We start from the raw sequence: 27,882 nt of genomic DNA, 5'->3' as shown, positions 1-27,882 counted from the left end.
CGACGTGTCCCCGACTATAAGCCGTAAGAAGAAGCGAAGAAACCGGAGACGCCCTGATGAGAAAACAATGGTTCTGGGGGCTGTCTCTCTGGCCGCTGCTTCTCCCCCCGCCGGTAATTGGGAGGAACCCCTCCCAATCCTGCGTCCAGCTGTGTTCGCTCCCGATGTCACCGCTACCGGGTGTCTGACACAGCCGCTATGCGGCCAATGCTGGCAGCTCACCCCTTCAGGGACTCACGCCTGGTTCTTAAAGGGGCCAGAGCAATCAGGGATACCATCCCGCGAGTTCCACGTTCCCTTAAAGGGGCCGCGCCTGCTCTTGAGGTGCCAACCCTGATGGCTACACCTGATGTGCACGACCCGCTGGCACTCGATCTGTCTGTCCCGCCTGCTCAGCCTGACCCGCCTGTCCAGCCTCATCTGCCTGTCCCGACGGATACCGCACTGCCCAGTGAGGTTCCGGCTGCGGCGCCCCCTGCTGGCCCAGAGTTGGCGGTCGCGGCAACCACTGCTACGCCCGTGGCTCGCCTGCCTGCAGTCTCACCTACGACTGAAGCCCTGGCTAGAAGGTTATTCACCCTCCAGGGCCTGTATGGCCCCCCTGATGGGGGAGCCAGCGGTGCGAGGTTCCCCAAGTTGGCTGCAATCACCCCGGTATCTCCACCACAGCAGCTGGAAACGGTGGAGGAGAACCTGAAGAGGTTGCTCCGATTGAGGATGGAGCAGGCTTCCCCAGCAGAGGATAGCGTGCCTGCTCCAACGGTGCTCCCAGAGGCGTCTGTGTCTCCTGCTCCTGCGGTGCCCCCTGTTGGCCAGGAAGCGGTGGTTCCTGTGGCGCCTGCAGCGCCCCCCCAGGTTCCTGCTTTCACCCCTGTTGTTCCTGTGCCTCCTGCTTCGGCGGCTCTGCCTCCGGTGCCTCCGGCTGCGGCAGTGCCCCCTGTTGGCCCGGAGCCTGAGGCGCCGGCGGCGCCCCCCGAGGTTCTCTCTGCTCCTGCGGCACCCCCAGAATTGGCGGCGCCTGCAGCGCCCCCTGTTGGCCCGGAGTGGGCGGCGCCTGCAGCGCCCCCTGTTAGCCCGGAGTCGGTGGCGCCAGCAGCACCCTCCGAGGCGCCGGCAGTGCCCCCGAGGCTCCAGTGGTGCCGGCAGCGCCCCCCGAGGCTCCTGTGTCTCCGGCTCCAGCTACACTACCCCTTGCTGGGCTGGAGTGTTCGCCCCCTGCCCAGTCCCCTGTGCAGCCGCCTCAGCTCCCCGTGACTCCAGTGCTCCCCGTGACCCCAGTGCCTGAGCTCCCAGCTCAGTCCCCTGCTGCTGCTCAGCCCCCAGCGGTCCTGGAGGTCCCCGTACTGGCCCCTGCTGGCCACATGTCGGCGGCGTCCCCTGCTGGCCGCACGCCCGAGGTGCCCGCGGCCCTGCCTGAGGCCGCCGCTCTGCCCGCGGCACCGCCTTACCTGCCCGCCCAGCCTGGCTTTTCCGTCCTGCCCGTGGCTCCTGCTCTGGTGTGCGAGGCCCCCACGCCCGCGGCTCCTGCTCTGGCGTGCGTAGTGGAGTTAGAGGAGGAGCTTGAGTGGGATCTCTCTGGGATCTCCTTGACATCCCCGGCAGCTCCCCCTGTGGACCCCTTCAGGGGGTCACCCCAGCCACCGGCATGTCAGCGCGGTGTTTCACGGCCAGGCTGCCGCCTTTCGGTCTCCCGGAAAGGGAGGGGGCATCAACGGCCCCTTCCTTCCCCAAACTCCGGCTAGGCGGTTGGCCCCGGCTTCATCTGGGGCACCTGGTCAGTCTTCCACGGCCCGCCTGCCAGTGTCCCCTCCACAGCCTGCAGGTCCCTCGCCCGCGGCTCTCCCCTCAGCTCCCTCCTTGCCACCTCCACCAACCCCATCACCTGCATCCTCACTACCCTCAGCCCCTGTTCCAGTCCCGCAGCAGCCTGCTGCCCCAGGGTACCCTACTACCCAAGCCCCGAAGGTCCCCTCTGCTCCCTGCTGCCCCCTGCCCTTAGATCCCTTGGCCCCTGTGTTCACTCCCCGTCCTTTGTCACCGTTATTCCCTTCTGGTTCCTTTGTGCCATCCATGTTTGCTCCTCGTCCTTCCATGCCATTGCTCCCCTCTGGTCCCTTCGGGCCCTCCATGTTTCCCCTTCATCCCTCAGTGCCTTCGTCTTTGGTTGGTCCCTTTGTGCCCCCTGTGGTTCCCCTTCGTCCCTCGGTGTCTTCTAGTCCCTTTGTGGGCCCCACATGTTCTCCTCGTCCTTCTGTGCCTTTGTCCCCTTTTGGTTCCTTTGTGTCTCCTGTGTGTCCTTCCCATCCATTTGTGCCCATGCCCCCTGTTCGTCCCTGTGTGCCCCCTGGTGTGGTCCCTCCATTGTCCCCATTAGTGTCCCCGGGTCCCATGTTTCCGTCATTGGTGTCTTTGTGTTTGTCTGCGTTCCCCGTGGTTTGTGGCTTATTGTTTGAGTTGTCCACCTTGTGCCAGTTCTGTGTGTCCATACAGTTCTCTGTGCCCCGTTGAGGATTTTCTTTTTTGTCTCTTCAGGTCCCGTGTTCCCGGTTTCGTTGCGTCCATCGCCTCCCCTGGGGCGCGCCCAGAGTGCACGTCTTTGGGGGGGGGGTTCTGTCATGCCCCGATCGTCCGCTCCTCTTGTGTGCCACGCCCCCTCGTTAACCGCATGTGGATTCCCCGTGTTTACCAGCTGTTCCTGATCGTTGTCAATTATTCCATTGTATTTCGTTTCTGTTTGTTTCCCCAGTCCGGTCATTGTATTGTCATTCTGTTTTATTGCCTGTTGTTCGTTGAATTAAACCCAGTGTTCCCCTATTCATGGCTCATCTCGCCTGCTTCCCCGTTCGCCCGCACGATCGGCGTGACACACACACACATACATTGTGTGTAACAACTTAGAAACAATGTGAACAGAGTTAGGCAAACAAAACAGATGGTAGCTATACACCAATTTACATGTGTTCAGTAATTGGAGTTACTAAATTGCCCATAGGTGTGCATGTGTGGGTGAATGGTGAGTGGGTGAATGGTGTGTGAGTGTGCCCTGCAATGGTCTGGCCCCCTATCCAGGGTTGTTCTCGTGCCCATTGCTTCCGGGATAGGCTCTGGACCCCCTGCAATCCAGTAGGATAAGCGGGTTGGAAAATGGTTAGATGGAACCAGAAGGTCAATTATAGGGGAATAACATGAAAAGTCTGGGTTGCTACTTCATGCAATCAAGTCTCCCTCTCTATGAATTGGTGGCCAAATTCTTATCAATAAGTCGAAATTGTTTAGTGTGTGCCAGACTCTGTGCCTTTTCTCATTATCAAGATGCATCTAAGGTTGGGTACATGTCCAGTATGAGGAGCTAGAGCTAAAATCGTTGTTATTTGTAGGTGATGATGTTCTATTGGTCACATTTAAAGTGGACCTCCAGAGGGCATGGTTCTCTCCTAGAGAAGAATGGAATCCTTCAGGTGAGGGGAGACACCTTTGTCCCTTGTAGAGGAGTTTAAGAATCAGGACTGGGTCAGGGTCAGAAGCAGCAGGTCAGCACCTCTTGTTTTTATGTCACTGTCCTCACTTATTGTCATGATCAAAAGAATAAGGTCACGAGAATTGGAAGCAGGCTTCTGGGCTTATTGATAGCATGATAGGGTTAGTACCCCAACAGTCCAGGAAGGCCAGAGAGTCTGCTGTTCTTAGTTTGGTCACCTATCAGGGATGCCACAGTCAGCCCTTGCTACAGCTTTATCAGGCACTTCACATCTCACTTGACTTAGACCTCATTGTTGCAGGACCCACAAGAGAATTTATATCTCCCAGTTAACTTGGGAATGTCTGGAGAGCTCCAGGATGAGATGGGAATGCTGAAGCCTGGACTGACCTTCTCAGCCTTTTGCTATCATGACCCCCACCAGGAAAAAAAATTGTAATCACTATCAAATACGACTGACTTTTAGTGCTATTTTTAAGGAACGTAAGCATGAAAGAGCTGAAAACATCTAGATTTCTCTGTAGATGTGAACTATAAAAACAAACAGAAGAAAATTCATAACAACTTTTAACCTTGCTTTTGCAATAAAAAAGAGCCAAAAACACGTGCTGGATGTGCTACATTTTGCTTAACAAAAGTGTTTGCATTGAAATACCAATTAAAGTACAAATACTTGTCAGTGGCAAAAGCTAGTGTAACATTAGCCTAGAGGATGTGGAAAATGGTCTCAACATTTTGGAGCACTTCAAATATTTGGTAATTATCTATAGACTGACCATTTTTACTTCATCAGTGTACAGCTCTCGTTTCCGAAATTTTACTTTTGTGATGAGGTCACAGACATCATCCTTCTGATGACCCTTTCATGCAGATCATGTTTGTGCAAGCAAACATTATATATTGTTATACCTAATGACAATTTGTTACCCTCTTAACCAGTCCTAATGGGTCAGTTAAAGTCTAATGACTTAATTACATTCGAAGACTTTAAAACTGGAAGGTTGTCACATTTTTGCACTCCTTTTTTCCCTGTTATTAAAGTTTATTACTGTGCATTAAATATGTAGTTTGCTGTAGCAGTTATTTATTTGTTTATTTATTGAAAAATCAATTAAATAGTGTTGCCCAGTCTTTTGCATCTAACTGTATTGGACATTTATTTGGTCAAAGATGCTTTTCTGAGTAACATGGTTATAAAGAGTTATTTACATTATCATAGCCACATTACCTTACTGCTACATGTAAGCTTGAATTTTCCTCTGACCTCACTGAACAAGAAGGTATTTCCACCCACAGTACTGCTACACAGTTGATATATATATATTTTTTTTGCATGAATAAGTGTACACTATACCCTGTTGTGCATGACAACTCCAGGGCATCAGCGGTTTCTGAAATACTCAAATCAGCTCATCTGTCACAAACAAACAACGCCACAGTCAAAGTGTCATGTACGGTGCAGGTAGGCAGGAGCGGGAAGCCGCGGCAGGCGAAGGCGCAGCCGGAGCCGGGGAAGGCGCCGTCCGACGCCAAGCCGAAGCAGGGGGGCCCGGAGGCGGCCGACATGGAGCCGGAGGCGGGACCGAGGAACCAGGGGGGGACTCGGCGACCCCGAGCCGGAGGATCCGCAGGCAGCCACCGAGCCACAGCCAGGGGCCGAACAGGCGAGCCAGGGGGCAGGGCAGGCGGGACCCGGGCCCGACGCCTGTGTCCCCGTCCCTTACGAGAAACTGAAAAGCGGGGTCCTGGGGGGTGTCAGCCTTGTCGGGGCAAGGGCGAGGGAGTCATCAGGGAGGCCCCCGAGGGCGGATGCTCAGGCAAAGCAGGGGGCGCGGCAGCAGGCGGTGCAGCCGGAGCCGTGGGCTAGACGGGCAGGACAGGAGAGCCGGGCTGGACTGGCGGTGCCGCGGGCGTGCGGCCAGCAGGGGGCGCCTCCGACACGTAGCCAGCAGGGGGCGCCTCAGCGAGCACCTCGGGCTTGCAGCCAGCAGGGGGCGCCTCCGTGGGCTCGGTGGGCACCTCAGCAAGGACGGGCAGAGAGGCGGCCTCAGCCAGGGCCGCGGGCAGAGAGGCGGCCTCAGCCAGGGCCGCGGGCAGAGAGGCGGCCTCAGCCAGGGCCGCGGGCAGAGAGGCGGCCTCAGCCAGGGCCGCGGGCAGGTGCGTTGCCCAGGCAGTTCTCCATAGCTGGGGGGTTGAGCGGCAGAAGCCGCGTTAAGCTCAGTCTTGCGCTTTGGAAGAGTTGTCTTTCGCTGGGAGGCTAAGGCTGGAGTCTTTGCCGTCTTGCTCGAGACCGGGATGGAGGCAGGTGGTTAGTCGGGGGGCGGCTACCAGGCGGCGTACCCCAGGTGGGGCAGCCAAACTGCCGCTCTCTCCCTCAACAGCCTTAGGTTTTCTTTCACCTCTACCAGCTGCTGCTCCTCACCGGTATGAAACCTCCCAACATCGGTCCACGAGCGGGCGGGCTACTGGATCGTCTTGGAGCTCAAGCAGGTTCGTCCACCCGATGACCTCCTCTTCCATGGGGAGAACCTCCCCAGTAGCGCTGAGCTTATTATGGAGACTTGTCATTCTGTCACTATTAGCGTGCAAGAGAATGGGGAAGCAGGCAAGCGGAGTCGTGAAGTCCAATAAACGGGGATTTATTGGTCTCAGACGGGCAGAACAGGACAGAATCAGACAAGACGCAAAACAACATCAATGACAAGTCTGGGGAAGACTGACTCAGACGAGGACTAAATACACAAGACAAGCTAAGGGTAACGAGAAACAGGTGAGAACAATCAGGCAAAAACAGGAGGTAACGAGGGGGCCGTGGCACACATTAGGATCGGACGGAGCTGGGCGTGACACAAAGTTATTGAGGTCACATTTTTTTCCTATTTAATGTTTGATGAGAATATTAACTAATGCTCTTGACCCAATGAGTTCACCAATACTATATCAACATTGTAACCTCTCTGAGAGATGACATTTTTTTGGAAGATGTTCTGCTTATAGTTACTCTTAGGAATGCAGGGTGGTGTAGTGATTAGCACTGTTGCCTCACAGCAAGAAGGTCCTGGGTTTGACCCCTTGGTTGCCCAGGGTGCCTTTCTGTGTGAAGCTTGCATGTTCTCCCAGTGCCTGCAGTTAATGTATGCCAATATACCTATTAAAAAAAACACTGAGAAAAATTAAAAGCAATAATAAAAATGTACAGTCCTACAGCAGACCGTCCTTTTTCATTTGACAGGTTATTCACCGGTCAAAGTCTTCAATCTCACTAGAACAGACAAAAAAAAGTACACAATTTACAATGTTACATGCACCATTTAACCTTGCAGGTCTTTTCCTGCAACTCTTGCCTTCTGCTGTGCTGAGGACCAGCAAGGAACAAGTTCTCTGCTTCCTGTGTGGACACACCTGTCAGCTGAGCTAGAGCGCAGATGATGGACTAAATAAAACAAGTGAAAATACATTATAAAACACTGTTGTACTAAAATCATGTAAGGTTGTCATTGTATTTCAATAAAAGAACTAATAGGCCATTAAAAGCAAATATAGTACAAGATACATTTATATGTGAACCTTTCGGATCTGTAGGGCAAAACATGAATGAGAAAGACATGAGGAAATATATTAATGGTCAAAATAAGGCATTTGTTATGTGTGTCAGTGTTTCCATTGGAGTTGTTTCTGCCTATGGCTATCATCTGTCAAATATCATCACTGACATAAAAAGAATTTTGGTGAAACTGCATTCTACAACATCTGTCGATTTAGAAGCTTTAAATTAACTTTTTTGACATGGATACCATAGGGATAGAATATCCTACATCTGTATTTATAGTAAATTGATATGCATCCTTTATCCATGTTAAGGTCAGGTACTTTAATAGAAAAAAATTTACATAACATATATACATGCATAGTAAAACAGAATGTGGGCTTGCTTTAAATAATTATTCACTGCATTTCATCAAGATTTGGTTGTACTGAGATGCAGAGACTTACGCAGGGCTAAAATAAATAATAATAATAATAATAATAATAAAAGTTAATAATCAACATAATTGCATGGCAATTCATTAGTCAACACAGTTGACTCCAAAATCATCAAGATGGCAAAAGGCATTTTCAACAAAATTAAAATAACCTAAATTTTGGATGGATCGATGTCGAATTTGACACGGCTGCACAAACACCAGTACTTCTATGCAGGAACTTCTATGCAAGAAAACTATACAGATTGAATAATAAAACATATATATCGGTACTTAACTCGATTTCGCACCGTGTGAAACAAGCAGATATAAATTAACGTACCTTTGATTGTATAGTTTGGGGATACACGGCGCAGTTCGCCATGTCCCTAGGTTTTCTACCTAAGAGATAGTTTGTAAGATTTTGGAAAAAACATCTGACCGCGCACTTTTCCTGCTGTATCCACAACTTCACTGCCACGCTAGATGGCTGGTGTCGCGCATGCGTACGCAGATCGGGCAAGAATCGCAGATCGGACAGCCCCAGCCAGGCATTCAGTATACAGATCAAACGTACACGGAAAACCAGTGTGCGCATGCGTTCGCAGATCGGGCAGCCACAGAGCCCGTTGTAAGCATGGTTGTAAGTCTCTCCGCTTCATCTTCCGTCTTCAGATCTTTGTTGTTAGCTGGGACTGGGTTGCTTCGGAGAGGACACCCGGCGACGGCGTGACCAGCTGGGTCCTCACCTCCGTTACTCTGTCCAGCAGCTGCCGGAGATCTTTGCGCACCTCGTCTAAGAGGTGAGTGTCCTCGGGTATGGAATCAGATTTGTGCCAATATTATCAAGCAAAAGTTTTTTGACATCTCGAAGCCTTGTTTTTGCTTGAAGAAAAAAAAACACACTGAAGCAAAAGAAATGTCATCTCAAAAGTAAAATTAATAACTTGCAAACACGATTGGTCTTTTGATAATGTTTTCCTTTTTTTACGCTGCCAGCTTTCTCGCTTGCGCTGCCTGACTTTGCGGTTACGCTGCCAGCTTCTGCGGTTACGCTGCCAGCTTCTGATTCCATACTCGGGCGGAGACATCCGCTGTAAAATCGTCCCGCTCCGGGGTGCGTTTCTCGAACAACGACGGAAGTTAACATTAACGATGCATCGTACTATGGTAGTTCAAACTAACCAACATCCGAACAACGACTGTTTTCTCTAATAACCAGGACAGAATTGGTAAATTAGACGTTTTAGAACCACTTGACAGTAGCGATCATAACATGGTTAAATTTGAGGTTAAGTTTAGTGCCCGAAGAGCAAAGTCCAAATCAAAAATATATAATGTTAAGAAGGCTAACTTAAATTGTATGAGATTAAAACTAGAAACTGTGAACTGGATGGAGTTAAATAACAAAACTGTTGAAGAGGCATGGGAATTTTTTAAAAGCACATTATTGCAAGTGCAAGAGGACTTCATACCTGTTTCCAGCAAGAATAAATCTAGGAAATTGCAACCTAGGTGGTTTACTAGGGAAATAAAGTATAAAGTAAGGAGGAAAAGGGCTTTGTTCCAGAAATGGAAAATAACTGATGATGACAGAATAAAGCAAGAGTATCTAAACCTACAGGCTGAATTAAAAAATGACATTAGACGAGCTAAAAGGAATGTCGAAAGGAAGATCGCATTGGAGGCTAAGGATGACGTTAAAAGTTTCTTCCAGTATTTTAACTCTAAAAGAGCTCTAAAAGCTGAAATTACTAATCTGCAGGATAGTAAGGGTCTTATAATTGAAAACGACATTGACATAGTAAATGAGTTCAATGATAGTTTTGCACAGGTATTCACTGTTGAGGACACTAGTAACTTACCAGTTCTTATTACTAATCCAACATCGTCTATAACTAATATATATATAACTGAAGCTGATGTTTTGCAAAGCCTAGCTAAGCTCAAAATAAATAAATCGCAGGGCCCTGATGGCATCTTACCTATAGTGTTAAAAGAGATGAGGGATATTATTTGCCGACCCTTAACTTTACTGTTTCAAAAATCCTTATCTGAAGGTGTGGTACCTTCTGATTGGAAGCATGCCAACATAACGCCCATTTTCAAAAAAGGGGATAGAAGTAATTTGTCAAACTATAGGCCAATCAGTCTAACTTGTATAACTGGTAAAGTTATGGAGGCTATAATAAAAGAGAAAATGGTAGATTACCTGGACTCAAATAACATTTTGAGGGATAGCCAGCATGGATTTAGGAGAGGTAGATCCTGTTTAACAAATCTGTTGGAGTTTTTTGAGGAAGCTACTCAGGAAGTTGATGATAAGAAGGCCTATGATGTCATCTACTTAGATTTCCAAAAGGCTTTTGATGTTGTCCCCCACAAGAGACTCTCACTTAAACTCAAAGCGACAGGTATTTTAGGAACTGTAGCGACCTGGATTGATAACTGGTTAACGGATAGGAAGCAGCGAGTAGTTATAAGAGGCTCAATGTCATAGTGGGGTACCGGAGGGTTCAATTTTAGGACCACTATTGTTCCTAATTTACATAAATGATATAGACACCATTATATACAGTAAACTGGTGAAATTTGCAGATGACACCAAGGTGGGTGGTGTAGCAGATACTGAACTAGCGGCTCAGCAGCTACAGCGGGATCTAATGGATTTAATTAGTGACTGGGCTGACACCTGGCAGATGAAATTTAACATAGACAAATGTAAGGTACTCCATGTAGGGAGCAGAAATATAAAGTACAGGTATTTTATGGGACCTACTGAAATAAAGGTAGCTGATTATGAGAAAGACCTTGGTGTGTATGTTGATGCTTCCATGTCTCATTCTCGCCAGTGCAGGGAAGCAATAAAAAAGGCCAATAGGATGTTGGGGTATATCTCCAGGTGTGTGGAGTTTAAGTCAAGGGAGGTAATGCTAAGATTATACAATTCCTTGGTGAGACCTCACCTAGAATATTGTGTGCAGGTTTGGTCACCATATCTTAAAAAGGACATAGCGGCCATAGAAAAGGTGTAGCGTAGGGCCACAAGAATGATTCCTGGTCTTAGAGGAATGTCATACGAGGAAAGGTTATTTGAGCTAAATCTGTTCAGCCTCAAGCAAAGGAGACCGAGGGGGGACATGATCCAGGTCTATAAGATTCTAACAGGTTTGGATGCTGTTCAACCGAATAGTTACTTCAGCATTAGTTCAAATACAAGAACTCGTGGCCATAGGTGGAAATTAGCGGGAGAACATTTCAAACTGGATTTAAGGAAGCACTTCTTTACACAGCGTGTAGTCAGAGTATGGAATAGTCTTCCTGATAACGTAGTGCAAGCTGAATCCTTGGGTTCCTTTAAATCAGAGCTAGATAAGATTTTAACAACTCTGAGCTATTAGTTAAGTTCTCCCCAAGCGAGCTTGATGGGCCGAATGGCCTCCTCTCGTTTGTATAGTTCTTATGTTCTTATGACTGTTTCTCGAAACCGTCGTACCACAGTTGTTCGAACCACGTTAGTTAGTTAGGACTTATGTAGTTGGAACTACAGTGGTTCCAGCGCTGATTGGTCAGACTCAGAGCAAGTCGTGCGCAACAACTAACAACGTACTTTCACAGCCCGTCGCGTACAAACACTCGCGAACTGTGTAAAATATATAATAATGACACACACACACACACACATATATATTTATTTGTGACATCAATTTCTGTCAGTCACATAACGCCAATAAAATGAAAATTAGCAATCGCGGAAAAATAATGCGACGCTCCTTGGAGTGATAAACAGAATAACTTTTATTCCGACGTTGTCGCTTACAGAATATTGTTATACTGGCTGACTGGAATACACAGGTGTGTGTAATAACCAAACATTTCAGACGTAATTTCTCGAGAACAAAGGCATGGATTCGTATCTGGCCCCTGTAGTGTCATTCTGCTCTTCCATAATGGCAATGACAGCTGCCAGTGAATAAGGAGTACTTCATCAAAATGCTGTACTCTTTTCTAAGGCGACAGTTGTCCCTCTAAAGCAGTGGTCGCCAACCCGTCGATCGCGATCGACTGGTAGATCTTTATCACTGTCCCGGTAGCTCCCGAAAATAAAAACGTTTTCAGTTTTGCAAGCATCTGTATCTCTTAATCCAACTGCTTTATTTTCAATGAAGTGACCAATCAGATAAAAGAAGAGCACCCGTAAATTAACTGTCGCAAACGTCAATATGGATCTCCATGGTGATAGCCCGCGCGAGGTAACATACTACAAACTAGAATGGCGGAGGCTCCACGAAAGAAGGCAAAAACATAGAGTTTTCATCCAGAATGGGAACAGGAATTTCTGTTTACCTTGGTAAAAGAGAAGTGTGTATGTATGTTGTGCCACCAAAAACAAGCATTATGTAAAAGAGGGAATCTGGAGCGGCATCACAATACCAACCACCCGAAATTTAAAGACCGCTACCCGCAAAAGAGCGCGATTCGTGCACGGAAAGTTGACGAGCTGAGATCTGAGTTTTGCCTTCTGGTGGCATTGAGAAAAGTGATGGTGCATATGATGGGACACAACTGCACTTAGCTTAATTTGAGATTGTTGATAATTTTGTTGATAAAACAGTTCATTTATAAGGTAGGCAGTACCGTCAGAAACTTCAGTGAATAAGCACTTTACTGCTGACAATGGCATTTTTCTTGAGTTCAGTGCCACTTCATATGATCTGATTATATGATGGTTGCTTCCGAGTTAAGTAAAAAAAAGAAAAAGAAAAGAACATTTAATGTATATTAAATTCAAATACTAAATAAAAGGCCTCAAGTTGGAAGTACAATCTGGGCTGTCTTTTTCTATCTATTCTTCGATAGGTAGATCTTGCCTTTCATTAAGGCCGAGGTCAGGGATCTTCGGCTTGAAAAGGTTGGTGACCACTGCTCTAAAGTTATGTGTGTAATGAAGAAACTGCACAACACCCAATGGTCTGCATAGGGCTACAAATACACACATGTATACAAATACAAGGGATAATGAAATTTGTCCTTCATCATACTTTGTGGTTGTCTGTGACCTCCAGAGGAATACTTAAGTAAATTAGGAAATTGGGCACAGGTGGGAAATTATGTGCTGCTTCAACATGCTCTACACTACTTAAAGCCAGTGGGAAGAGGTCCTATATCCCAATGTTAGTATGGCACGAAAGCCACAATTTACAGCCGCAGAGCTGTCTGTATTAGTAGATGAGGTGGAGAGGAATAGGGCAATCCTTTTCTCCAGGCTCAAAAATGTGACCACAAACGCGGACAAGACACGAGCTTGGGAGGACATCACAGACAAAATAAATTCTGTGGGCCATGGCTGGAGACGCACAACGGTGGATGTGAGGGGGAAGTGGAGGGACTACGCCAGTGTGACCAAGAGGAAGGCTGCAGGGCTCAGGAGGGAGCAGGAGAGGACTGGTGGTGGGAGCACCAGTATCGTTACCTATGTAGTTTGAACTATGGTTTCGAGAAACACCTGCGTAGTACTTACATAGTTCGAACGACGGAAGTTGCTAACGTAGTTTCGAGAAACGCACCCCCGAGTGGCTAGGTTCAGTGCAACAGGGTCCTCTTGGACCTCGGATTGATTTAGCCAATAAATTACCTCCTGAAGCAAGCCGATGTGATCGCCCTCGGCTTGTGGAGGTGCTGCGCTGTTGAGGTCTGTCATTCTGTCGTGTCGGGACGGGGAAGCAGGTGAAGCGAGCCGTGAATATGAGCAAACAGGGTTTTATTCAGGGCAAACAGACGCAAAATAATGACAAAACCTCGGGATTAATGACAGACCTCGGGAAAAGTACTCGAACACGGACTGAAATACACAGGACTATGGAAAGCCGTTTGAGCGTTTATTCTGATATCCGTGATATCAAGCCCGCTTTGCTGTACTAGTTCGGACTTTGGCAATACTAGTAAGACATCCTGGCGCACTAGTACGCGACTAGGTTGTACTAGTACTGCAAAAATGCGTACTAGTCAACTTTTTCATCAACTTGTTAACGTGTGGGCCTGAAATTTGCTGCACTAGTTAACTAGTAAGGCTTAAAATGCTTACTAGTAGCACTAGTATAGTATGTTAACACACTATCGATGGAGCAGTAATAAAAGGCTTTGAGCAGCTCTGCAGACAGATTGTTCTTCCTCAGTGTCTGTAAAAAATACAGCCGCTGATGAGCCTTTTTTTTTACCAGAGCAGATGAGTTGATTGACCATGTGAGGCTCTTCGCTGATGTAAATCCCCAGGAGCTTGAAGCTGGTGACCCTCTCTACTTCCTCACCCCTGACAATTAGGGGAGCGTGGTCCTCACATTGTTTCCTAAAATCAACAATGATTTCTTTGGTCTTCTTGATATTTAATTTGAGGTTCTCGTCCCCACACCAGTCTATCAACCTATCTATTTCCTTTATATATTGTGTTTCGTTATTGTCTGAAATCAGTCCAACTACTGTTGTATCATCTGTTTACTCTCTTACCTTCTGGGAGGCGCTACAGGGCTCTCAAAGTCCGCACCTCTAGATTTAAAGGACAGCTTTTTTTCCAAGGGCTATAACTGAGCTGAATAAATCTAAACACTGCCCCCTCCCCACTGTGTTATATTCAGCTGCAGTAAATATGCAATAATGGAACAGTTCGTGCAATAAAATATAGGAGATGCTTTTATTCATGTTATTGTTTTAGATTTTGGTTTTTAAATCAATTTAGTCAGTGCTGTGAGTCTTCACCACTTCAAGCCTTATTTGCTCCCCGAGAAGGACCAGACTCACAGAAGAACATGTTGACATGTTGGTGTTTCTGGCAAAAAATGTACAACTTGCCAAAAAACATCAAGTGTAATGTGGTTGCCATGTGCTACATAGTAGTAAGTGCTACTGCAATGTCTTAAACTTACAGTACACTGTTACTGGAGCATGCTATATTTAAAGTTTTTTGATATACACTCACCTAAAGGATTATTAGGAACACCTGTTCAATTTCTCATTAATGCAATTATCTAATCAACCAATCACATGGCAGTTGCTTCAATGCATTTAGGGGTGTGGTCCTGGTCAAGACAATCTCCTGAACTCCAAACTGAATGTCAGAATGGGAAAGAAAGGTGATTTAAGCAATTTTGAGCGTGGCATGGTTGTTGGTGCCAGACGGGCCGGTCTGAGTATTTCACAATCTGCTCAGTTACTGGGATTTTCACGCACAACCATTTCTAGGGTTTACAAAGAATGGTGTGCAAAGGGAAAAACATCCAGTATGCGGCAGTCCTGTGGGCGAAAATGCCTTGTTGATTCTAGAGGTCAGAGGAGAATGGGCCGACTGATTCAAGCTGATAGAAGAGCAACTTTGACTGAAATAACCACTCGTTACAACCGAGGTATGCAGCAAAGCATTTGTGAAGCCACAACACGCACAAGCTTGAGGCGGATGGGCTATAACAGCAGAAGACCCCACCGGGTACCACTCATCTCCACTACAAATAGGAAAAAGAGGCTACAATTTGCACGAGCTCACCAAAATTGGACAGTTGAAGACTGGAAAAATGTTGCCTGGTCTGATGAGTCTCGATTTCTGTTGAGACATTCAAATGGTAGAGTCAGAATTTGGCGTAAACAGAATGAGAACATGGATCCATCATGCCTTGTTACCACTGTGCAGGCTGCTGGTGGTGGTGTAATGGTGTGGGGGATGTTTTCTTGGCACACTTTAGACCCCTTAGTGCCAATTGGGCATCGTTTAAATGCCACGGCCTACCTGAGCATTGTTTCTGACCATGTCCATCCCTTTATGACCACCATGTACCCATCCTCTGATGGCTACTTCCAGCAGGATAATGCACCATGTCACAAAGCTCGAATCATATCAAATTGGTTTCTTGAACATGACAATGAGTTCACTGTACTACAATGGCCCCCACAGTCACCAGATCTCAACCCAATAGAGCATCTTTGGGATATGGTGGAACGGGAGCTTCGTGCCCTGGATGTGCATCCCACAAATCTCCATCAACTGCAAGATGCTATCCTATCAATATGGGCCAACATTTCTAAAGAATGCTTTCAGCACCTTGTTGAATCAATGCCACGTAGAATTAAGGCAGTTCTGAAGGCGAAAGGGGGTCAAACACTGTATTAGTATGGTGTTCCTAATAATCCTTTAGGTGAGTGTATTGTCCTAACTTTATCGTCAGAAGAAAACTGTATCTCTGCAGAAGCTAATAGACCTGTAAGATATTTTATTTATTTTACAATGTTAATGGAATTTCTTTCTATTTATTGGGTTTATTTTTTCATTGTATTGTTTGGCTTTTTATTTTTTTTTGGTGGTGTTCTGACTTTATTAAAAAAAAAAAAAAAAAGTTTGTTTTTTTCTCCCCCTGTAGTATCGAAAATAGTATCGAGTATCATCCTTAGTATCGGTATCGAGTTTGAAATTTCAGTATCGTGACATGCCTACTAAGATCAGAGCAGAACGACCTTCAGTCAACTCTACACATTCATCAATGTATTTTATTTACATACCGCAAAGCTGAGAGGATTTGTAATGTGTCTCTTAGTAATAATCATAAAGACTGTCCTTCTCTTATCCCAGGACTCCTTTTCACAATAGGCTCATACTGAACATCCTTTCAACTAGACACGTAACAATTTATCCAACTCACGATTCGATTTGATTCACGATATTGGGTTCATGATGAAACATTTTCCACAATATTTTAAATTATATATACAGTGGTACCTCGGTTCTCGAACTTAATCCGTTCCGGACTCCGGATCGAATCCTAAAAAGTTTGAGTTCTGATTGAATTTTTCCCATAAGAAATAATGGAAAACCAATTAATTGGTTCCCGGCCCCCCAAAATTACACCTAAATGTTTTTTTAGCATTTAAACACACAATGAACAGGATAAAACAAGAAGAGCATTTATTTCTTAATGGCTTCCAAAACGATGAAGATCTTATCCCAACATTACCCTTGTCCTGCTCCAATTGTCCGCTCCTTCCGTGTGCCACGCCCCCTCGTTAACCGTGTGGGATCCCCATGTGATCAGCTGTTTCTGGTTGTTGTTATTAGTCCTCTGTATGAAGTCCGCGTTTCAGTTTGTTTCCCCAGTCCGGTCATTGGGTGCGTTCGACTTGCTTACAGCTGGCTTAAAGCAACGCATTCTGATCCTGACGCAATGCATTACGGTTAGATGCATTGCGACCTCTCACCCGGCTGCACAAACTGGAACCGCCTCCGTGACGACACACCTTTGCCTTTATTGGCTGAAGAGTTTAGTTACACGCACGACGTTTGTATCCCAGGCAGTTCCGATGCGTAATCTGCTATTTCTCCCGAATATCACGTAAAGCAGTGAGAACTGGTTTTCAGTTAATTTACCTGGTAAAATAAAGTTTCAATTAATGACATTAAATGCTCTAATAGTACACGTAAGTTAGTGGTTTATTTATTGTTAGTTACTGTAATGTTGCACTGCTTTATTTGATTAATCGTCCAGTCTGTGAAGAAGGCATTCAAGTAAGAATTGCATTGTAGTCTGTACATGACAATAAAAACTTTGAATCCGGTCCATTGTTTATTTGTATTATTGCTCTGTATTCGTTAATTTGTTCGTAATTAGCAGACTTTTAGGTTGTAACATTTGTACAACTATTACGTAACTTTTTGGTGAGCAATGGCTAACAAAATTATATAAAGTACAGTGTATTACCTGATACAGTATTTTCAATAAAATAACATTATCACCAACAAGCACTGCTACTACAGCAAATGCGAGGCTGACACTGAAGCGTTACCTTTTGTTTCTGCTCAGAGACGTGCCGTGTGACTCATTTCCTGGCGCGTACAATTTATATTAGGTCAGCGTTCACGATTCGACTTCTGATATTCAGATCGAGTTCTAGGTTTCAAGAAATTTGAGTTCGAGAACAGAGGTACCACTGTATATATATAAAATTCATTATCAATTTATTTGGAAATATATATTTTTTTGCATATATAAAAAAATGCAACATATTTTCCTATTCATCAATTTACACATTTATTTTGTTAAATTATATATTTTTTTTTCATTTTCTTAATAACCAACAACAATTATTTACAAACAACCTTTGTAAAGGTTGGAATAAAATATAATAGCTTGTTAACTAAAAATTCCATTTATTAAAAAAACTTGAGAGAACTCCCTCCATTTGCTCATCTTTTTAACAGTTTGTAAAAAGATAATTTGGATTTCTTGCTGAATCATAAAAGCTGAGCATAAAAGCCTGTTCCTATTTTAGATCTATTTTTGTGTGTTTTCTTGGCTTTAGAGCTGTTAATTCCACCTATGGTGATGTTGCCTGTATTCCCGCTATTGAACGTCAATTCCTCTACTGTCTGAGTAATGCAATTACAGCTAAAAACTAAAAGATTCATTTAAATTTTCGTCGATTCTAATCGTCATAAATTTGCATCATGATCTATCAATGCACAATATATTGTTACCTGCCTACTTTCAGCAAACTTGGTGCTGATTTATAAATCCCACTATTCAGTGTCACCAAGGCATGGATGGGTTATGTTTTGAGTCTGGTTCCTCTTAGGGTTTCTTCATCATATCTCGGGGAGTAGATTCATATGAAAGGCCTTGGAGAAGAAAGTTTTGATTCATTTTCAAGTTTTTCAAAAATACTGGGAAAAATGGGCGTGACCAGATGCAATAGATTCAGGAGCTTCCAAGGAATCATAGAAAAGAATAATTTATGATTTATCCCATACAGTTTCCAAGATATGAGCCAAAATGTAAATGGGCTTATTATAGTTTCACCGCTGGGAGCATGTGTGTCATTTTTGGTGTGAGGTGTGGAGTCCATTTTTCACCAGCCCTCTGAAGGGTTTCTACATAACTTCTACAGTCTAGGATGTGGTACCACATAACCCTAACCCTATGGGGGGGGGATCTGAACAAAAACAATAGGGTTCCAGCAGCTTCCAGGCTTGGACCCCTAAAAAGTAAAAAGACCCTGGTTAACAGCCTGAAATTAAAGGCTAATATACTGACAGCTGGATAACTCAAAATCTTGCAGTGCAGTGAAGGGCAGAGGTTAAAGAAAAGTATTTTTAAAGCAATGAATGGAGTCCTTAAAATCTCAACTGTAGCTGAAACCTGTAACTGTATCTATCTTCTTTAGATGCCTTGATCTGAAAGAAAGTGAAGACATTGATTATAGAGAAGAAATAATGGGTAAGTATTTCAATATATATATGAATTTTATTAATATGTTTTACGTATGTCTGTCTATCTTACATGCCATTTGTCAGTAAGTTATGTTTTCTATTTTTCCTGTATAGAAGAACTTACCAGCACTCCCATTGATAAATGGACAGAGTCCATGGTGAGCTCATGGCTGGCTTCAATAGGAATTAAAGATCAATACATTGAAACACTTCATGAAAAGGAAGTTAATGGCAAAGTCCTCCTTAAAATCACAGAGCAATTTCTGAAAAAAGAGACTGAAATGAAACCTGGTCCTGTACATCTGATAATAGAGAGCAGAAATGAGTTAGTTAAGACTCAAAAAGCTCAGAAGCAGCAGAATAAAGCACCCAAGAGCACTGCTGAAAACACAAACCAAGGAGCTTCATTCATCCCAGAGCTTCCAATATCCAGCAATTCCCAGAAAGAACAACAGATGAACCAAGACACTATAGCAAGAAAAAGAGATTCAAAGCCACGACCTTTTGGCAAACCAGGCATTGACCACACATATGTAAAGCATGATGTTCTTCAGCCTGAAACAGGGGTCAGTAATCTTATAACTCCATGCCATGAGTACAAGGCATTCGATACAGCTGCGACTTTAGATGCCAGAAGAATTAAAGCCAAGCTGGCATATGAAGTCCTTAAATTTGCCACAGGATGCATTAACATGAGAACAAATGGCACAATACACTTTGGGGTAATGGACAACCAGGAGAAAAAGTCTGGCTACAAACACGGTGAAATCATTGGCATTCCAATTAAGGAACAATGTGTGTATACTGATGCACTGGATTACATAGAAAGGTGTTTTGATAGTGACAGAGAGCTTGTACGGCAGTGTATAAGACCCCCAGAGTTCATTCTGGTAACTGAGCCCAACAGGAAAGAACAACACTATGTGGTTGAATATGATGTCGAACCTTCAGTTAGCATAGTGAGAAATGGGGTGTTTTCTGTCAGGTTGGTGAAGTTCAGTGAAGAGTCTGGAAGAATTGAACAGGAACCAGAAAAAATGTATTGCAGAGTTGGAGCCTCAACAAAACCAGTTGAAGGTATGAGTGGATTTTTAGAAGGAGTCAATCACAGAGATGCTCGAAGAGAGAAGGCAGAGAAGTCCTTTTTGCCAGAACCCTGCCAAGATCTTGAAAGGAAACTCATCATGCTTATAACAAGTGGGAAGAAACAAATGGAAAAGGAGAAATGGTACATACTTGTTACAAACAAGTTTTCAGGGGAAGATCTTAAGAATGTGGATTTTTTTATGAACATGAAGTTATTCTGTGTGTTTGACTTTGATCCAGATTCCAAGGTGTCTGGATTATGCCATGAATATGCTAAGCACCATGCAGTGAACCTTCACTTCATGCAAAACTACAAAATTCCAAGTGACAAGAACATCAGAGAATTTGAGAGTCATCTACATCTGTTTGAACAAACCAGTTGGATATTTTGTAATGGACGAAATGATTTCAGTGGGAATGAAACTCCCTGTGATGAGAATACATGGTGTAGAACAAGGAGGACTTTCCTTAAAGATTGTGTGTCACTGATCTGCAAGGATATCTTACCCAAGGGAACCTTCCTTGTCATCTTCCTCCTCATGTCTCCTGTTGAGATACCTCTACTGAAGACATTCGATGAGTTTTTCACTGACATGCAAGGTCATGAAGACATTATATGCATCTCAGAATCAGAAGGAAACTTTCAGAAATGGCGAGCATCTGCTGTTGAATTCTGTGATGGGGAAACAGTGAACAATTCGAGTATAGTAGGTTTGAAAATGAGCCACGTCAGTGCAACTGTCCAGCAAATCCAGGGCCCTAATACTCGTGTGAATAAACTCTTACCTGTGTCTGTCAAAGCAAAATGCCATCTACTGACACGTGATGAGGAAACTATGTCGTCTTTGGAGGTTTTAGGTGTGAATCAGTGTGAAGAAATCAGTGCAGAGTTCATTGAGTCAAAGAAAGAAAAAATAGACAGAGACTTTTATCGAGGAGGAAAAGTTAAATGGATGAACTTGTGGCTTGCAGAAGTTGGAGAAGTTGGGGAAGTGATTCAAAGAGATGCCTATCATGAGGTGATTAATCTTCTGGATGCCTCTCTTAAATTGAGCTCAGAACAAAAGCCTGTCAAATGCATCAACATATACCATTACGCTGGCAGTGGAGGGAGCACAGTGGCAAGGCAGGTTCTGTGGAAGTACAGAAAGGATCTGAGGTGTGCAGTTGTGAAACCATCATATGCTGTTGGCACAGTTTCAAAACATGCTGTGATGCTTCGGGAGTATGAGGAAAAAGATCCAGAGAAATGTCTCCCTGTTCTTTTACTCATTGACGATTGTGAGAGGGAATATTTAGAAGAGTTAAAGCATGAGTTAGAAACAGCTATCAACACAAAGAAGATTGCAAATGGAATACCGTGCTTCATTCTCCTCAGCTGTAGAAGATGCCACAATCCAGAGAAAATGTCGAAGGAGTCGCCTTTACTGAGTGTCTCTGTGACTCACAAGCTTTCACCAACCGAGAAAACACATTTTGCTAGAAAGCGACAAAACCTCGAGAAACAGTTTCAGCCAGAGTTCATTCTGACATTTGTCTTAATGAGTGAAGAATTTGAACATGAATATGTGGAAAAGTTTGTAGAGCATTTATTACAGGACATTGTTCTCACATCTGTTGACACCCAGCTGATTCAATTTGTAGCTCTGCTTAACACCTATGTGGAGAACTCGTACATTTCTCAGTCACATTGTGAAGCCCTCCTTCAACTCCAGCTCACTTTCTATGGAGAAAGATTCGGACAACACGCGTTTGAGAATTCTCTGAGTGAGCAGGCTAAATTGGTCTTTATACATTTAAAAGATGAAACAACCCACATCAACTCGATCAGAATCATCCACCAAGTGGTGGCAAAAGAAATTCTCCATCAGCTTTTGGGACAAAAACAACAAAGTGAGCTTGCGCTTGAAATTCTTAGAAACAACGTTCTCTTTAATCACAGATTTGGGGGAACGCAGTACAGGAAGTTCCTTCGTGAGTTGTTCATAAGACGCTACAAAATCAGCAGAGGTGACAAATCAGACACTTTTTTCTCACCCCTCATTGAACATGTGAGAGAAAAAGAAACGGCAGAAAATGCTATTGAGCTTCTTCATGAGGCATACAAAAGATTCAGCGAGGATGCATTTTTTGCTCAACAGCTAGCTCGCCTCTATTACCGACATGAAAGATTTGACCTTGCAGAACGTTGGGCAGAAACTGCAGCAGCTAAACTGCCTAAGAACTCCTACATTCTTGACACAAAAGGTCAGGTGTACAGAAAATGGTTCACAACAAAAAACAACAGAATAGAAAAATGTCAGAGAACACCAGAGTCCATAGCAGATGCCATTGAGACAGCTCTTAAAGCCATTGAATGTTTCCAAAAATGTCAGTTGGTTGCTGTTGAAGAAACTGAGACCATGAACAACTCGGGATTTGTTGGAGCTATAGAAGTTGGGTGTAACTTGTTGGAGCTAATTTCTTCACTTGATGTTTTCTCAAATAAATATGGGGATCATTCTGAATTACAGAAGTACTTGCTTACAGAATACATTCCCAAAGAAGTTGAAGCACCATGGGAACACTTCCACTACAAACTCAAAAGTCTCCAGCTCACAATGCACAAGGCATTCGAGTGGATGTCAGAAGAACTGAGTTATTTCCAAAACCAAGACACTGCTGAGGAGGAAACCTCCAAAACCTCAGAGCTGACGATACATCGCCCCAAACACTGGCTGGCTGGCAAGTCCTGTGTTTATGGAAAGTTCTTCTGTGAGGTCTCACTCAGCAGCACACCCTGTAACTGGCAATCTCATTTAAATAACATGAGCGACTTCAGCAAACGCATGGCTATCTACCAGCTCGGGGGAGGAAACATTACAACAATCTTTTCCATCCTGGACCAGAAAAAAAGAGAACAAGACAAAACTTTGGAGAATATAATTTCACTGTATCCAAAAGGTGCTAAAATGGATCAACTGGAATTTGGCAACTACACAGCATCACATTTTGCCTTAAGTGCAATCTCTCCAGGTTCACGTTACCTGTCTGTCCTCAAACATCTGCAGAAGCTGAGCAGACCGTTTCTTCAAGACAAATCAAAATGTCCATCAAGTGTTCTGTTTCTGTGCACACTACTGTTTTGGCCAGAAAAATTTGATGTTGATCAAGAAAAAGAGGAGAAATATAAAACAATCCTTACTGCTGTCAAATTCCTCCAACAAACATACAAGGCCAAAATGAAGGATATCCCTGTCAGAAGGAGGCGGATTTACACCCACTTCTACCTGGGAAAAGGATTTGGGTACGAGAAATTTGTCCACAAGAATAAAATTGAAACGATCAGAAAATTTTCCTCTGTTTCAGAAAAGCGTCAAAAATGGCTTGAAGGGGGAGTGTGGAAAACACCGGAAATTGCTGGAGAGCTCATGCGTGTAAACGGCTGGACAGAAGATGGAAATGTGTATCTTGAAGGTCCTAAAACTGAAAAGTTTTTCATTCATCCCCTTAATGAAAGTTCCGTGCCTGCTGGAAATGAAAACGTCACCTTCTACGTAGGCTTCACGTTCAGGGGACCTGTTGCATGTGACATCACAATAAGAAAATAGACAAAAGTCAAGCTGCTATGATGGAAACCAAAAGTAACAGCTGACTGATGTGAAGTATCCCATCCTCAGCTTGTAGTATAATACACTCCTGAGTGAACTGAGAGCTGAGGCATAATGGCTAACCAGCGAGCATTTATACTGTAAATAGTAGTGTAAAAGGCCAATTTTGTAAAAAATGTACATATATATATATATATATATATATATATATATATATATATATATATATATATATATATATATATATATATATTAGGGCTGTCAAAATTAACGGGTTAACGCGGATTAATCCATCATCATGATTAATCTGATTAAAATTTTTAACGCAATTAACCCATCTGCAGCGCAGAATGACTCAAAATCCCTGAAATGTCTCTGGCAACCCATTTCGGGCAGTTTTGGTGTGTTCCATTTGCCCTGGGAACTCGTATTCCGAGTCGGATTCCGAGTATTGAAGCCAGAAGTGATGACATATCTCGGAGCAGCACAGAGAATCCCGAGTTCAGAATCAATTAACCGGGCTAGAATTGGATTCCATGATTAGTCTGATTATTTGTCGGATTTACAGTAGTTCGGGCTATTGTAAGTCAACGAAGATGAAGACCATTTTAACTGAGGTACCTTAAATACGACAAATTGTCCGGCTAAGCAAAAAATCTTGCTTTTTGATATGGGTCCATGGTATTGCACTTCTTTGGCAGATGGAATGCATCCGACTCGTGTTCAAGATGTTCAATAAACATGTTAAGTGCATATATATTCCCTTTTTACTTGAGTCTGCTTGCTCATGCAAAATGAAATGTGATTAATATAGATTAAAAATGAATAATATTTCATCGTGATTAATCTAAATTAATCCACAGCAACCCTGTGATTAATCTGATTAAAATTTTTAATCGTTTGACAGCACTAATATATATATATATATATATATATATATAAGCAAAGGATTTTTACATTCTTGTGTAATTGTGTATATTTTTGTGATCCAGTGGACCCGCCAACCTTTATGCGTTTATGTATTTTACAGAACTCTGCATTTAACTCTGAGTATGAGGCGACAAGTTATCATGCAAAAAATTACACAAAAAAGAGGAGTCTTAATATGAAGTCTTATTTCCTTTAACAACAGCAGATGAGCCAAATATGAATGTGGAATGATTGACAGTTGTAGTTGTGTAGGTGTACCCCTGAAAGCCCCGCCCCCCTTCCCTCTCTCTCTCTCGTCTCAGGTTAGGAGCTCTCGTTTTGATTTTTCCACTTGATATGACATCCTCGAATTCTGTGATGGTAAATGGAAAACGTTTCGAGATAATTCATGTAAAATAAGATCAGTGTGTTCCCTTTAACACCCAACATGTCTACAGATAACATCAGTTCATTAGATTTATTAGAGATCACACACCAAACATTTTTAACAAAGAAAAAAAATTCATAAAAAGACGACTGACAACACAGTGTCAAATCTAAACCTGTACAAATAATTTTCATAGTAACGGTGATTAGAAGGCAACTGTAAAGCCTCCTGTGCTGGTCAGATGCATTTACATGGTTGGATAAGATGAATAACACCATAAGCAGAGTCTGTGTGTTTAGCTGTGTTTTCTCTCTTTGGTCTGAAAGAGACTTTCATTCAGTTATCTTATAATATGATAATCAGTAGTTAAAGTTAAACTAATAGGAAAGTGATGACTCATGAGGGTTTAATGGGTTTATTTTTTTGGCATCTTTACATTTTTTCTGTTATGTACTAATGTTTGAATTAATGCATCATAAAATGTTCTTGCTGATCCATGTCACTCAATAAACAGACATTTTTTTGTTTTCTTAATTTGTTGGTAGGAATTGAAGGAAAATTTTTCCTTTTTGTTTGAATTATTTTAAAAATGATTTTGTTAAGGAAGTCCTCTGAATTCATGGTCATTTGCTTATATTCTGTGCCTCTTCATGTTAAATATGTGGAATATGTCGTCTTTGTCACTCTTAGTCTAATCTCAGAGCAGCCCCGGGTCAGAGGTGACCTTACCTCCAGCTCCTCTCTTTCTTCTCTGCTATGAACATAAACCTGCTCATCTGTAGACAGAGTTCCTAACACTGGGTGCCATGTGCTGGGTGGCACATTAACACTCCTCTGGTGAGATATGCCAGGAGAGAAGCTGGCCGAGTTCACAGCAGCGACGAGGTCAGTATGAGGGAGATCCTCTCAGAGACTGAGGGTTTATTGCTGCTGTAGCACGGCTAGCTGGAAATCTCCTACCATAAAACCCATAAAATCAGAATGGTAGTTACAGAAGGTCAGAAATTCCTTATAATGTTGCCTGACTTTAAAAGGAAACGCTGCCTCTCTGTAGGTGAGACAGTTAGGTTAGCAAGGATAGTAACAAAATCCCTTATCTGTAAATAACAGAAGAAATCCTGTTTTGGAATGTCATATTTTTCCTATTAATTAACTAAAAGACATTAAAGTGGGTCCATCTAATAAGTCATACAAATTAAGGAACCCTTTAGTTGCCCAGACTCTGAAGCCACCGTCAGCCATTCCTGGTCTAAAATCTGAGTTATCACATATTGCAGTAAAGAGAGAAGTAATTCTAGACAGACCCTCCAGTTTCCTGATCATCCAGCATGCTGTAAGAGTGCACAGTGTAATTGGGTTATTGCAGGCAAGTGTTATAGACCTAAAGTCTTTTAATAAAGTAAGTTTACTGAGGGGAGTGTAGACATAGAATCTTCTATATCAAGCCAAAGGGAGGCTTGTTCATTACGTATCCATCCTACTAGAGTGTGTAGATGAGCACTGAGTTGATATTTTCGAATGTCATGGAGGTCAAGACCCCCCTCAGAGGGTGACAGACATAAAGTGGATATTTTTAACTGGGGTTTCTTTTTAGCCCATATAAAGGAGCTGAACCAGCTGTTTAAGTTTTTAATAGTTTTATGTGAAAAAACGGCAGGTATCAGGTATATGAATTGGGTATAATAACCTAGGCCCTAGGGAGTATGTTCATTTTTAAAAGGGCGACACGATCCAGCCAGGAGATGGGAAGTTTATTCCATCTCTCTAGATCAGGCCTCATATGCTCAAATGGGGGAATAAAATTTCTTTTATACATTTGGTCAAAAGTGGGTGTTATAAATATTCCCAAGCTTGACACCAAGACCGGTCTCGAGACATCCAACTCTAGAGATAGGTGACATACCAGGGGAGGATTTGCCCATAATTGGATTTAAATGGCAATTAAAATCTCCACTGATGAAAAAGTTCCTAACATTAAGATCATCTAGTTTAGATAAAGCTGTAGTTAAAAATCACATGGATGTCCAGGGGGACAGTAGACATTCAGGATAGCAATTTTTTCTCCATGTACTACACCACTTACAATTAAATAGCGTCCTCCCGCATTCTTTATACAATTTATAAGTTTAAATGATAGATTTTTTTAAACAGAATAGCCACCCCTCTACTCCTTGATGTATGTGAAGAATAGAAAACCTGTTCAAATCCCTCTCTCTGTAACTTTGTGTTCCTCATCATTTAAGTGAGTTTCCTGTAATAATGCCACATGCACCCTCTCCCTTTTCAAGCACGTTAACCTTCATCCTTTTAACAGGTGTATGAAGACCATTAACATTCCAGGTACATGTATTCAACATAGATATGGCCATAAATTAGCAAGTGAAACATTTTCTGAGCACATACTTTGCCTATAAATTAACTCATTGTTAAAAGAGAACAGGAGCTGAGTTAGAATGCAACACACCAGCACACACAACTATAATACATATAGCCAGTAACTGAACATTTGAAGACAAACTCACTTAACATTGGCATTGAGTGTTAACGCTGTCTTTCTCCTAGGAATAAGAACGCTGCAGAAGCTCTCACACCATCAACATGTAGCAGTGAGGACTTCATGGATTTTTTCAATGGCAAAATTGATAATATCAGGCAAAAAAAATTCAGTGTTTGAATCCAAGGCCAGACAATCTGACGACTAACTCTTTAGACAACAATACAGCTATATCGGATCGTTTGGAATGTTTTACCTCCCTTCAAGAGTCTGATCTAATCTCACTAATTTCTTCTTCAAAGTCATCAATCTGTATATTACATCCTTTACCTACACATTTCTTCAAACAGATCATTCCAGAAGTAAACCTGTTTTAAATATAATTAATTCTTCCATTAGCACTGGCTACGTACCTAAATCCTAAATCAGTAATTAAACCACTGATTAAAAAACCTGACCTTGACCCCAGTCAGCTGTCCAACTACAGGCCAAAATCCAACCCCCCCTTTATTTCTAAAATCTTAGAAAAGGCTGTAGCTTCCACTGTTATGCTGATGACACACAGTTTCAGCAAAGCCAGATGAGAGACACCAGATTAATAAAATTGAGGAATGTGTTAAGGACATTAGACAATGGATGTTTACTAACTTCCTTCTGCTTAATTCTGATAAGACAGAAGTACTTGTATTAGGACCACTCACAGATAGAAGTAAGCTTTCTGATTACATAGTAA

At 43.2% G+C, this 27,882-nt stretch overlaps 1 protein-coding gene and 1 long non-coding RNA gene across 2 annotated transcripts; both read left to right on the top strand.

The window, feature by feature from the left end:
* The first annotated feature begins 5,634 nt into the window (after window positions 1–5,634).
* Window positions 5,635–6,916, top strand: LOC140592144 (uncharacterized). Its single transcript, XR_011992426.1, has 3 exons — window positions 5,635–5,968; window positions 6,061–6,248; window positions 6,802–6,916. It is a non-coding gene; the product is annotated as an uncharacterized lncRNA (long non-coding RNA).
* Window positions 6,917–8,118: 1,202 nt separating this feature from the next.
* On the top strand, window positions 8,119–23,578 carry samd9l (sterile alpha motif domain containing 9 like). Its single transcript, XM_023831520.2, has 3 exons — window positions 8,119–8,243; window positions 18,637–18,689; window positions 18,797–23,578. Exons 2-3 carry the CDS (start codon window positions 18,686–18,688, stop codon window positions 23,356–23,358), a joined length of 4,566 nt encoding a protein of 1,521 aa, XP_023687288.2. The 5' UTR covers window positions 8,119–8,243; window positions 18,637–18,685; the 3' UTR covers window positions 23,359–23,578.
* Window positions 23,579–27,882: the final 4,304 nt, after the last annotated feature.

Source organism: Paramormyrops kingsleyae, chromosome 7 (assembly GCF_048594095.1).
Source record: "Paramormyrops kingsleyae isolate MSU_618 chromosome 7, PKINGS_0.4, whole genome shotgun sequence".
Taxonomy (NCBI): Eukaryota; Metazoa; Chordata; class Actinopteri; order Osteoglossiformes; family Mormyridae; genus Paramormyrops; species Paramormyrops kingsleyae.
Note: the sequence above shows the minus strand (reverse complement) of the source record. Positions and strands in the feature narration are given on the sequence as shown.